Below are 12,058 nucleotides of genomic sequence, written 5' to 3'. Positions count from 1 at the left end.
GTGCGGCTTCAAGCAGTACCAAAGGGCAGTAGGGAGTCTGTTCCCATTTTGGGGAGAGAGAGACTGAGACCTGAGAGGAAAGAAAATCAGGGGCTGAAGTTCCAGCCAGCTTCAGAATCCCTCAGGGCAGGGATCCCGGGAGCCCCTACCTTACAGTATGTATGTGTCCTTGTGTCTGTGGGGTTCCCTCTCCTCAGCCCACCTTCTGTCCTCGACCCCCCAGAACTTGACTCCTGCTGCACAGAGCTGGGACTCCCCAGAGTTTGAGTTGGGAAAGGAGGGACTCCCCCTAAGAAGTCTTTTCCATCCTCCTCCCTTGAAAGCTCAGGAAGTTCTTTCTGATACCAAGTCACATGCAGCTGCCATCCAACAAACAGGGGATAGGGGAGACGGGAAGGCACACAGTCAGAAATGGCTTGCAGGGATCTTGGGCCAGAACTCAGGGCAGCTCTACTGAGGAAACTTGAAAGTTCCGGGAATGGAGGGTGGTAGGGAGAGAAGAGTCATCAGTATTGTGCAATGGACAGGGGGAAGCAGGAAAGGGGACGGGGGAGGAAAGGGATGGCTGGTCTCTGGAGGACAGGCAAAGGCCTGGGGCTGTGGGCTGCCCATCACCCCCTTCCTAGGGGCCTGCCCGGCCAGAGTTCAAAGTCACTGTCACCCCACCCCTCATTAACCCTAGTATCACCAGGCTGGAGTGGCAGTGTTTTTATGGGCAAAGCGACACCGAATGTGCCCCTTCCTTCCCTGCTACCTCCCCCAAGCAGCCAACATCTTGCTGTCTCTGAGGCCAGAAGAGGAAGGAGGCTGTTGTGAGGACCAGAGGTGGAAGAGAAAGCAATAAGCAGTCACCCCGTTTTCTCCATAGTTTCTTCTTCTTCCTTCTCCTTCTTTTCTTCTTTTTTTTTTTTTTTTTTTTTTGAGACAGGGTCTTGCTTTGTCACTCAGGCTGGAGTGCAGTAGCACAATCACGGCTTACTGCAGCCTTGACCTCTGGGGCTCAAATGATCCTCCCACCTCAGTCTCTGGAGTAGCTGGGACTACTGGCGTGTGTCACCATGCCCAGATAATTTTTTATTTTTTAAATTTTTTGTAGAGACGAGGTTTTGCCATGTTGCCCAGGCTGGTCTCAAATTCCTGGGCTCAAGCGATCCTCCCACCTCAGCCTTGCAAAGTGCTAGAATTACAGGTGTGAGCCACTGCAGCATAGTATCTTGGCACTGCCTTAGTCCCTAGGAGAGAGGAAAGATGGGACTTCTCTCTTGGACTGTGAGCTCCCTGAGGGCAGGGACAGCTTCCGGGTCCCCAGCACCCCACGAGGGAACTAGCACTAAAAAGGGCTCATCCCTGCTGATGGGGGATGGGAAATTTTATCCTTGAAGGGGACTCTTACCCTTGTGACCCATTTCAGGGTTCCCAAGAGGGGAGGGCTGTGGGGCTTCCCCACAGGGCAGCACCGGGAATCTGTGGCAGCAGGAACAAAAAGAGGAAGCTGAGGTCTTGTTGGGCCCTGGAGTTCAGCTCTCCTGTCCTAGACAAGCAGCCCTGCCAACATGGGGGATGAAGGCCCCGGGGGGTAGGCATGGTCTACAGGCTGTCCATGACAGGGCTCAGGTGGATCCTCATCCTGACACCTGCTACCACTCCACCTCTCCCAGACCACGTCCAAAATCCCAGGCTCCACCCTCCGGAGACACAGACCTGTAGCTCACCCCAATCTAGGGGAGACATTGCTGTTAAGGGAATGCAAAAGGTACAGACAGGGTGGGGAAGTCAGTACCTAAGAGACCAGCCTGGGCCACGTGGCAAAAACCCTGTCTCTACAAAAAAAAAAAAAAAAATTAGCTGGGTGTGGTGGCACGCGCCTGTGGTTCCAGCTACTCCAGAGGCTGAGATGGGAGGATCACTTGAACCCAGGAGGTCGGGGCTGCATGAGCCATGTTCGCACTCGTGAACCTGCACTCCAGCCTGGGGCTGTAACAGCAAGAAAAAAAGAAAAAGAAAGAGAAGGAAGGAAGGGAGGGAGGGAAAGAAAGGAAAATAAAGAAAGAAGAAAAGAAAAGAGGCCAGGCGCGGTGGCTCATGCCTGTAATCCCAGCACTTTGGGAGGCCGAGGCAGGCGAATCACGAGGTCAGGAGTTTGAGACCTGCCTGGCCAACATGGTGAAACCCCGTTTCTACTAAAAATACAATAAATTATCTGGGCGTGGTGGCGCGCGCCTGTAATCCCAGCTACTCGGGAGGCTGAGGCAGGAGAATCTCTAGAACCCGGGAGGCGGAGGTTGCAGTGAGCCGAGATCGCGCCACTGCACTCCAGCCCGGGAGACAGTGCGAGGCTCCCTCCCAAAAAAAAAAAAGAAGAAGAAGAAAAGGAAAAAAAAGTGAGAGAGAGAGAGACGAGAGAAAGAGAGAGAGAAAGAAAGAGAAAGGTTTCGGGTCTCCGACGGATGAGAAGGAACAAGACGGGGATGCAGTCCTACCCACTTCAACTCCATCCCCTCTCAAGACCTTCACGCCTAACGCCTCCCTACGCGCAACAAAACTGGCCGCCACGGGAGCCCGTCCATAGCCCTGGGACGTTTGAGAATTAGAGCAGAAGCTCCGCCCTGTTGTGGGCAACTTGCCCTTCTCAAACATGGCCGCCACGGCGCCTCTGGAAGGGAACCGCTCTGGGCCCCGCCTTTGATCTCGTTGGTGGGGCTGGGGGATGAGAGCTGCACCGCGCGGGACAAGTCGCCGGCGGCGCCCGACGGAGCAGGTGATTTCCCCTCCTGCCCCCGGCCCAGGGCTAGGAGAGTCGCGGAGAGCGCTGACCCAGGGTACCCGTCCGATGTGTTCCCCCACGGTACCCCCCCCCGGGGCCCGTCGGACCCCCATCTCTGATTCTCGCCGTGGCCTGTATCAAGGCACAACCAGTTTGCTCAGGCCTGCCTCGTCATGTGTCCTCCAAGGCCACAGCCGCATCCCTGTGCCCTCGGGCCCACTATTCTGGACGCTTATGGGTGTCCCGCTAGCGGGTTTAGGGAGCTGCTGCTTCAGGGGTCGTCCATCATCGCGGTCCCACTTCCTGTGCTCGCCCTCCCTGTTTGTGCTCCCGCCTGACTTTGGATGCAGGGATCCCTTGTTCCCCTCAATGCCCTTGGTGCCTCTAAGGTCTGACTTGGGTATCAGAGGACAATGATATCCTCTGGGGCCTGCGTTATGGGTCCAGGGCCTCAGGAACCGGGCTTCACAGGGGCTGGGAGAAGCATTGAAGACCTCCATGCTAGACCCCTTGCTGCCTCCCTGAGAAGTTCGCTAGGACTCCTTTCACACTAGCTCCCAGGATTCCTCCTCCCACATGGCCTGCTCTCCCTCCACTTTAAGCACCTCCCCACCCCAAGGGAGCAGCATAGTACTTCTTACCCCACTCTCACTTAAATTTGTCCACAGTGTCTCTATCTAGCATCTGGTGGGTCCAGGCCTGTGCTGCCCTTGGGAAGCTCCCAGGCTAGCTGGGAGCAGTGAAGGTGGGGCAGTTAGGGTTGGCTGCAGAAAGGGAGTCCTGCAGAATGAGATTTGGAGAGGCAGAGGGAAAGATGCTCTGGGCTGGGAGAGTGGTGTGAGCAAAGATTCTGAAATAGACAATATAGCCAGCCAGGCAGGAGAGGAGATTCAGAATATAGGATGGGGCCACACAATTTGCATCGTGAGAGGTGATGTAGTGTGGTGGTTAACAGTGAGCGTTCTGGATCCAGACAGCCTGGGTGTAAATCTGCCATTAACTTGCCTTGTGACCTTGGGCAAGTTACTTAACCTCATAGTGCCTTCATTTCCTTTCAGGTAAAATGCGGATAATACGGCCGGGCGCGGTGGTTCATGCCTGTAATCCCAGCACTTTGGGAGACCGAGGCGGGTGGATTGCCTGAGGTCAGGAGTTCGAGACCAGTCTGGCCAACATGGTGAAACCCCGTCTCTACTAAAAAATACAAAAAAAAATTGCCAGGCATGGTGGCATGCGACTGTAATCCCAGCTACTCGGGAGGCTGAGGCAGGGGAATTGCTTGAACCAGGGAGGTGGAGGTTGCAGTGAGCTGAGATCGCACCACTGCACTCCAGCCTGGATGGCAGAGTGAGACTCCATCTCAAAAATACATAAATAAATAAAATAAATAAAATAAAATAGGGAGAATAACAGTATCTACATTTTAGAGTTATCGTAAGGATTAGGTAAGTTAATACATGTAAAAGTGCTTAGAACAATGCCTGGTAAGCAGAGGCAATAAATGCTAATATTACCATCATCGGAGGCATTTAGGCAGGACTCATGACAGGATGACAGTCACATTTGGTAGACACCATCAACCAATGATCTCTAATTTGGGGCCCCCAAGAAGTAATGGGGTTCTGTGGGCTACATCTGGAACTTGAAATGTCTCATGGAAATCATGTTCTTACCCTGGAGAAGGCTGGCTGCTTAGGTGCTACTTAGGAAACCAGTCTGGCAGACCAGATCTTCCCCAACTCAGGGGCTATGCGGGAAGAAGTATTAGGAGCCCCTGAGCAGGAAGGATGTACTTAGGAAGGCTACCGGGGATGGGGGAGGGTAAAAGAGCTTAGAAGCCTGGGTGAAGTTTGGGTAGACCAAAAACAGGAGGAGGGAGGGAGGATGTTCCCTTGGAATACAAACTAGAGAAAAGCTTAGGGGAGCAAGTCTTTTTATTTGGGGACAGTGAAGAGTTTCCTAAAAATTCCCTGGCCCCCAGGCCTTGGCTAAAAACCCAGAAGCATGAGACACATCCCTGAGAAGCTTCTTCCCTAGAAACTGGGCTCTCAGGCTGGGCACGGTGGCTCACACCTATAATCCCAGCACTTTGGGAGGCCTAGGCGGGCAGATCACCTGAGGTCGGGAGTTCGAGACCAGCCTGACCAAGATGGAGAAACCCTGTCTCTACTAAAAATACAAAATTAGCCGAGCATGGTGGCACATGCTTGTAATCCCAGCTACTCAGGAGGGCTGAGGCAGGAGAATCGCTTGAACCCAGGAGGTGGAGGTTGCGGTGAGCCAAGATCGCGCCATTGCACTCTAGCCTGGGCAACAAGAGTGAAACTCTGTCTCAAAAATAAAATAAATAAATAAATAAATAAATAAAATTAAAAAAAAAAAGAAAAACTGGGCTTTCAGCCAAGTTTCAGTCACCACCACACAGGTGGCTCATGCCTGTAATCCCAGCACTTTGGGAGGCCAAGGCGGACAGATCACCTGAGGTCAGGAGTTCGAGACCAGCCTGGCCAACATGGTGAAACCCCGTCTCTACCAAAAATACAAAAAATTAGCTGGGCGTTGTGGCAGGCGCCTGTAATCCCAGCTACTCAGGAGGCTGAGGCAGGAGAATCGCTTGACCCTGTCAGGTTCACACCATTGCACTCCAGCCTGGGCAACAAGAGCGAAACTCCGTCTCAAAAAAAAAAAAAGAAAGAAAGAAACTGGGCTTTCATGCAGCAGCCATGGGCCTTTGTCCCGGCAGAGGCTACCATGCAACTGACAGCCCAGGATTCGAGGGTGATGTAACCCAGGGTCGAGGTAGGTCCCTGGAGGCGGTTCTACCCTGAGGGAGCTGCATGATGGGATCTAGTATGCCTGGGCTGAGCCATTCTGCTCTTCCTCAGGGCCCATGAGGGCTCTGGCGCAGGTGGTATGAATTCCCCTGGTAGGCTGGGGCTTCTCAGTCCTGCTTTCCAAAGTGACCCCTGTGCTATGAGCAACTCTGTTACCACTCAGGGGACCAGGCAACTGTAAGCATAGAAGGTAGCCCTGTCCCAACCCACTTGAAAGTCTTGATATCCTCCCTTCCCCAGAGTAGCCCCTAGAATAGATGCTGAACTAGGTGACCTGGATTTAAATCTGACTACCGCAGTCAAGCCAGGTGACTCTGGGCAAGTCATTAAACACACTGAACTTCATTTCTTCATAGGTAAATTGGGGTTCAACTGTTTATTGAGTGCCCACTTCATGAGAGATGCTGAGTATACACTGGTGAATGTCAGCCCGGTGTTTAGTCCCTGCTTCATGAGACAACTGGAAGAAACATTAAACATTGTCCAAATAATAATTATGGCTGTGAAAGGTGCTGCTAGTCAGAAAACTTGCAGCCTGCATAGAGAGTGTAATATGGCAGGGCCCAAACGAGTTCTAGGTCAGGGGTGATGTCCCTTGAGGAAGAAGGGAATTATTTTATTTTTATTTGAAAATATTTTTCTTTTCTTTTCTTTTTTTTTTTTTTTTTTTTTTGAGACAAAGTCTCACTCTGTCGTCCAGGCTGGAGTGCAGTGGTGCAATCTCGGCTCACTGCAACCTCCGCCTCCCAGGTTCATGTCATTCTCCTGCCTCAGCCTCCTGAGTAGCTGGGACTACAGGCGCGTGTCACCATGCCCAGCTAATTTTTGTATTTTTAGTAGAGACGGGGTTTCACTGTGTTAGCCAAGATGGTCTTGATCTCCTGACCTCGTGATCCAACTCCCTGGGTCTCCCAAAGTGCTGGGATTACAGGCATGAGCCTCCGTGCCTGGCCTAAAAATATTTTTCTACAAAAAGAGAGATGGGGTCTTGATATGTTGCCAAGGCTGGTCTTAAACTCCTGAGCTCAAACGATCCTCTTGCCTCAGCCTCCCAAAGTGCTGGAATTACAGGCATGAGGCACCGTGCCCAGCCAAGGAAGGGAATTTTAAAATGAGACCCAAAAGATCAGAGTGACAGTAAGTAAAGGGGTGGAGGCAGAAGGGTGCCCAGGCAGAGGAAATAGTTTGTGTAGCCCTAGCACCTAGAAAAATGCCCGCGCTGGCTAGGTGCTCAATACATACTTGTTGACATGTTCCATTCCCATCTACATGCTTTTAACTCCCAAAAGTCTATTTGGGAGTCAGGAGCATGTGGGTGGTAATGAATGGCTCCAGACCCATAGGTCCAAATGGCAGCTCATTGTCCCACTCAGATGATGAGGCAGAAGGCTCAGAGGGTACACTACCTTGCCATGAAAGAGTTTGAGTGTTAGCAAACTGAAAGAAAGCCAGGGTGGGGCCGGGTGCTTTGTCATGCCTGTAATCCCAGCACTTTGGGAGGCCAAGGCAGGTGGATCACCTGAGGTCAGGAGTTCAAGACCTGCCTGGCCAACATGGTGAAACCCTGTCTCTACTAGAAATACAAAAATTAGCCAGGTGTGGTGCACATGTCTGTAATCCCAGTTACTTGGGAGGCTGAGGCAGGAGAATCACTTGAACCCAGGAGGCAGAGGTTGCAGTGAGCCAAGATGGCACCACTGCACTCTAGCCTGGGCAACAGAGTGAGGCTGTCTCAAAAACAAAACAAAACAAACAAAAAACAAAGCCAGGGTGGAGGGAGGGAAATGATCCAGGAAGGTATGGTGCATGGTGAAGCTGGAGAGAGATATAGACAGGGTAAGGACCGCAATGGAAAGCCATGAAAAGATTCTGGACTTTCCTGAAGGGTAGCAGGAAGGCATTGATAGATTTTAAGCAGGAAAAGATGTGATTTTTTTGTAAAGATCACACAGCTGTGGTGTGGAGAATAGGTTGTTGGGGGGAAGATGGAGTGGGGAGAAGGGTTAGGAAGGTCTTGCAGGCAAGAGATGGAGAAAAGTGGGAGTAGAGATGGAGAGAAATAGATGTGGCAAGAGATAATGATTAGGGCTTGGCGACTGATTGGATGAGGGAGAGCAAGGGGTAGGATGGTGTCAAGGATAATTCCCAGATTTGTGGCAGGAACAGCCGGGTGCCTGGACATGCATTTACTGAGAATGGCCTTGGAGGAGTAAAGCACTTGAGAGAACATTAGTTTGGGACACGCTAACTGTGAGATGCCTGTAAAACATACACGTGGCAGTGTTAGAGAGGTAGATGTCCAAGCCTGTAGCTCAGAGGAGACTGGACTAGAGGACTGGGCATTTGGGAATTGATGACATGGCATTGGTACATAAAGATGTGGGCCCAGATGAGATCTTCCAGAGAGAGAGAGAGAGCGCTGCAGTGAGGAGAGGCAGCCTTGCATGTGAGGAACTCCCACATTTAGAGGGGAGCAGAGAAGGGGACAGAGAAAGGGCCTTCGAAGAAATGGCCAGAGAGGTAGAAGGAAACCAGGAAAGAATGGCATCTCAGAAACCAAAGTTGGAGCTGCTGAAAGGGCAAATAGAAGGTGAAATCATGAGAAATTCCCCCTCTTTTTTTGTAGATCAAAACCAGACAAAATTGGCAAGCTCATATGGTTCAACCTAATTAGACTAAAACCTGGAAAAAGTAACTGATGACCTCAGTCTAAGAAATTTTGAGGCCGGGCACGGTGACTCATGGCTGTAATCCCAGCACTTTGGGAGGCTGAGGTGGGCGAACTGCTTTGAGCCCAGGAGTTCGAGACCAGCCTGGGTCTCGAACCCTGGACTCAAAACATGGCAAAACTGCATCTCTACTAAAACAAACAAACAAACAAACAACAACAAAAAAAAAACTAGTAGGTGGCGTGTGCCTGTAGTCCCAGCTACTCCGGAGGCTAAGGCAGGAGGATGGCTTGAGCTGGGGAGATGGAGGTTGCAGTGAGCCGAGATCATACCACTGCACTCCAGCCTGGGTGACAGAGCCAGACCCTGTCTAAAAAAAAGAAAAAGAAGAAATTTTGGTGGAGATTTTGGAGCAGAAGCCAGACTCAGCATAGGGAGAAGTGGATACAATGCAGATAAGAAGGAAAGAAGGAAGTAGAATTGACAGACTTGGTGATTGACTGGTAGGGGTGAAAGAGGGCAAAATCAAGGGTAATCCCCAGGTTTCAGCTTTGGCAGCTGAGTGAGTGGTGTCAGCTGATGAAGCAGATGTGTGTTTGGAGGGGGATGTGCGCAGATCAGTAGTCTATGATGAGTGTGAGGTGCGTGGAACTGGTGGTGCCTCGGAGCCTTCTGAGTGGGATGATGAGCTGGCATTTGGACCTATGGGTCTGGAGCCATTCATTACCACCCACATGCTCCTGACTCCCAAACAGACTTTTGGGAGTCAAAAGCATGTAGATGGGAATGGAGCATGTCAACAGGTATGTATTCAGCACCTAGCCAGTATGGGCATTTTTCTAGGTGCTAGGGTTACACTCATGAATAAGACAGAGTGTCCCCCTCATCCCCACCTTGCTTTGGAGCTTCCATTTTATGGGGGCAGACAGACAATAGGCAAATAAGCACAAAATAATGTTAATGGTAGTAAGTGCTATGTAGGGTTAAGGGGCATGGAGAAGACTTACTTGCCATAGGTTAGTCAGGGAAGGGCTCTCTGAGGAGGTAACATTTGAGCGGAGCCCTGAGGAGTGACTGGATGAGCCATGGATGTCCCGCAGGACACAGACAGGAGGAAGCTCAGCAAGTCTGAGGGACAGCAAGGTGGGGCGGGAGCGAGCCAGGGAGGAGGGACTGGGGAGGCTGGAGAGCTGGGAGAGGGCCAGATCTGTGGGCTCCTCAGGCCTTGGGGAGGAGGATGGAAAGTGCTGTGCAGATAGTCCTAAGCTGCAGGAAGGGCAGGGACTGGGCGAGAAGAGAGAATCCATGAAAGGCTTCCCCTTCTATCTGGGCCCCAGAGCCAGAAAAGCCCCTTTGTGCAGAGGGTGGGTGGCCTGTTCTGGGTGGGGGAAGGGCTGTGCTTGGTCCTGAGGCTGAGCCTTGAGGGGCTGGACAATGGGGCCCCTTGTGATTGGACTTGGGGGCCAAGGGGCTCCCTCAGTGATGGGATTCCTGAGCCAGGAGGCATGTGACCCCAAGACCTTGTCAGAAGGTCTGGGACTGCTGCTGGGGAATGGGGTAGGGGGGTGGGGAGAGGTAGGGGGGTGGGGAGAGGTGGGGGGGCGCCTCCTCTAGAGGCTGTCTCCAGACACAGTGCCCGGTCCTGTCTCAGGCTGAAGGAGGTGAGATGGGCGGAGGAGGGGGCATGGTTCTACTTGGGGGAACAGAGAGGGCAGCATCAACAGATGGTTCCACAGCAGGCCAGGAGGGAGGAGCCACTGCCCCCAGGCCCAGTGGGTGGGGGCAGGCAGAAGAAGGCCTGGCCATCCTGTCTGTGTCCCTTCAGAAGAGAGAGCATGGAGCTGGAGAGGATCGTCAGTGCAGCCCTCCTTGCCTTTGTCCAGACACACCTCCCGGAGGCCGACCTCAGGTAGAGACGGGTCCCCCGGAAGGCTCATGTCAGTGCTGGAGCTGGAGCTGCCAGGCAGTATTATGGGTACTGGCTGATGGAAAGACAGCAGGAGGGCTGACTAGGATTTGCTGAGAGGCCTTACTTCTCATCCTGTCCCTGTCACCTTTGTTGGGCAGATGGGAAACCATAGCTCTGAGGGAGGGGGTTATACTCTCTGGCCTTAAAGATAAAGGTCTAGCTCATAGACCCCATGAAGCTGAGGGCTGGAATCTCAGGATAGGTGGGGGTGCTGGAGGCATCCAGTGTCCTACCCAGGGCTTGTCCTGTTCCCTTCCTGCAGTGGCTTGGATGAGGTCATCTTCTCCTATGTGCTTGGGGTCCTGGAGGACCTGGGCCCCTCGGGCCCATCAGAGGAGAACTTCGATATGGAGGCTTTCACTGAGATGATGGAGGCCTATGTGCCTGGCTTCGCCCACATCCCCAGGTAGGTTCTGGCTAGGGCCAGGAGGAGGAAGGGGCTGGCTGATTATGGGGTGGGCAGAGTCATCCTCTCACTGCCCTCATCTTTTCAGGGGCACAATAGGGGACATGATGCAGAAGCTCTCAGGGCAGCTGAGCGATGCCAGGAACAAAGGTGAGTCTGGGGCTCTGGGCACCTGAGTGATTCATAATCCCGCTCCCCCAACTGCCTGCTCCCCAGAGCCTTGGCAAACCTGATGCTCTCTTTGCCTCTTTAAGAGAACCTGCAACCGCAGAGCTCTGGTGTCCAAAGTCAGGTGCCCATCTCCCCAGAGCCCCTGCAGCGGCCCGAAATGCTCAAAGAAGAGACTAGGTCTTCGGCTGCTGCTGCTGCAGACACCCAAGATGAGGTACTGGTAGAGGAGGGTACCAATGAGGGACCCAGGGGGCTGGAAAGGGGGGAGTATTGCCTCTTGTTAACGTTTGTACCCTTAGGCAACTGGCGCTGAGGAGGAGCTTCTGCCAGGGGTGGATGTACTCCTGGAGGTGTTCCCTACCTGTTCGGTGGAGCAGGCCCAGTGGGTGCTGGCCAAAGCTCGGGGGGACTTGGAAGAAGCTGTGCAGATGCTGGTAGAGGGAAAGGAAGAGGGGCCTGCAGCCTGGGAGGGCCCCAACCAGGTATCTTTTCCCAGCACCCTCTACCATGTAGCCTCAGCTACATTCCACCTTGGTGTTAAGCCCCAACCCCTACCTATCCCCATCTGTTTCCCCTGCTGGTGCCCTTGGGCCTAGACCAGGCCTCCCCTCTCTGCAGGACCTGCCCAGACGCCTCAGAGGCCCCCAAAAGGATGAGCTGAAGTCCTTCATCCTGCAGAAGTGAGTCTGGGCTGGGCTGGGCTGGGCCCTAGAGGGTCTTCCCAGGGTGACAGGAGCTTCACCCAGCCAGTTTTTGACAGGTACATGATGGTGGATAGCGCAGAGGATCAGAAGATTCACCGGCCCATGGCTCCCAAGGAGGTGAGAGAGTTAAGGGTTGCTGGGGATGCGGAATGGGTGGGACTGGCTCCTGGCTTCTGCCACTCACTGCTGATTGCCTGACAGGCCCCCAAGAAGCTGATCCGATACATCGACAACCAGGTAGTGAGCACCAAAGGGGAGCGATTCAAAGATGTGCGGAACCCTGAGGCCGAGGAGATGAAGGCCACATACATCAACCTCAAGCCAGCCAGAAAGTACCGCTTCCATTGAGGCACTCGCCGGACTCTGCCCGAGCCTTCTAGGCTCAGATCCCAGAGGGATGCAGGAGCCCTATACCCCTACACAGGGGCCCCCTAACTCCTGTCCCCCTTCTCTACTCCTTTGCTCCATAGTGTTAACCTACTCTCGGAGCTGCCTCCATGGGCACAGTAAAGGTGGCCCAAGGAAGGTGTGAGTGCATTCT

At 53.1% G+C, this 12,058-nt stretch overlaps 1 protein-coding gene across 4 annotated transcripts; it reads left to right on the top strand.

Moving 5' to 3' along the window:
- Positions 1-2,279: 2,279 nt before the first annotated feature.
- On the top strand, positions 2,280-12,042 carry CUEDC2 (CUE domain containing 2). Of its 4 annotated transcripts, none has more exons than XM_063607872.1 (10): positions 2,618-2,758; positions 3,823-3,909; positions 10,096-10,176; positions 10,499-10,642; positions 10,731-10,792; positions 10,897-11,027; positions 11,113-11,295; positions 11,432-11,493; positions 11,574-11,634; positions 11,719-12,042. In XM_063607872.1, exons 3-10 carry the CDS (start codon positions 10,103-10,105, stop codon positions 11,863-11,865), a joined length of 864 nt encoding a protein of 287 aa, XP_063463942.1. In that variant the 5' UTR covers positions 2,618-2,758; positions 3,823-3,909; positions 10,096-10,102; the 3' UTR covers positions 11,866-12,042. The 4 variants fall into 4 exon arrangements, with proteins under 4 accessions (XP_003825567.1, XP_008949096.1, XP_063463942.1 ...); XM_034931380.3 differs by having other exon boundaries at positions 10,093-10,176; XM_003825519.4 differs by lacking the exon at positions 3,823-3,909 and having other exon boundaries at positions 2,280-2,758; positions 10,093-10,176.
- The last annotated feature ends 16 nt before the right edge of the window (positions 12,043-12,058 follow it).

The sequence above is a fragment of the Pan paniscus genome, chromosome 8 (assembly GCF_029289425.2).
Source record: "Pan paniscus chromosome 8, NHGRI_mPanPan1-v2.0_pri, whole genome shotgun sequence".
Lineage (NCBI taxonomy): Eukaryota > Metazoa > Chordata > Mammalia > Primates > Hominidae > Pan > Pan paniscus.
The sequence above is the reverse complement of the archived record's forward strand: the minus strand, read 5'-3'. Positions and strand labels throughout refer to the sequence as shown.

Excerpts from the sequence above, each read along its gene's own strand:
- CUEDC2 (XM_003825519.4), top strand. The coding sequence starts at position 10,103 with ATGGAGCTGGAGAGGATCGTCAGTGCAGCCCTCCTTGCCTTTGTCCAG. Across the intron at positions 10,643-10,730 it reads GGCTTCGCCCACATCCCCAG|GGGCACAATAGGGGACATGA; the intron begins GTAGGTTCTGGC and ends TCATCTTTTCAG. Across the intron at positions 11,296-11,431 it reads CCTGGGAGGGCCCCAACCAG|GACCTGCCCAGACGCCTCAG; the intron begins GTATCTTTTCCC and ends CCCTCTCTGCAG.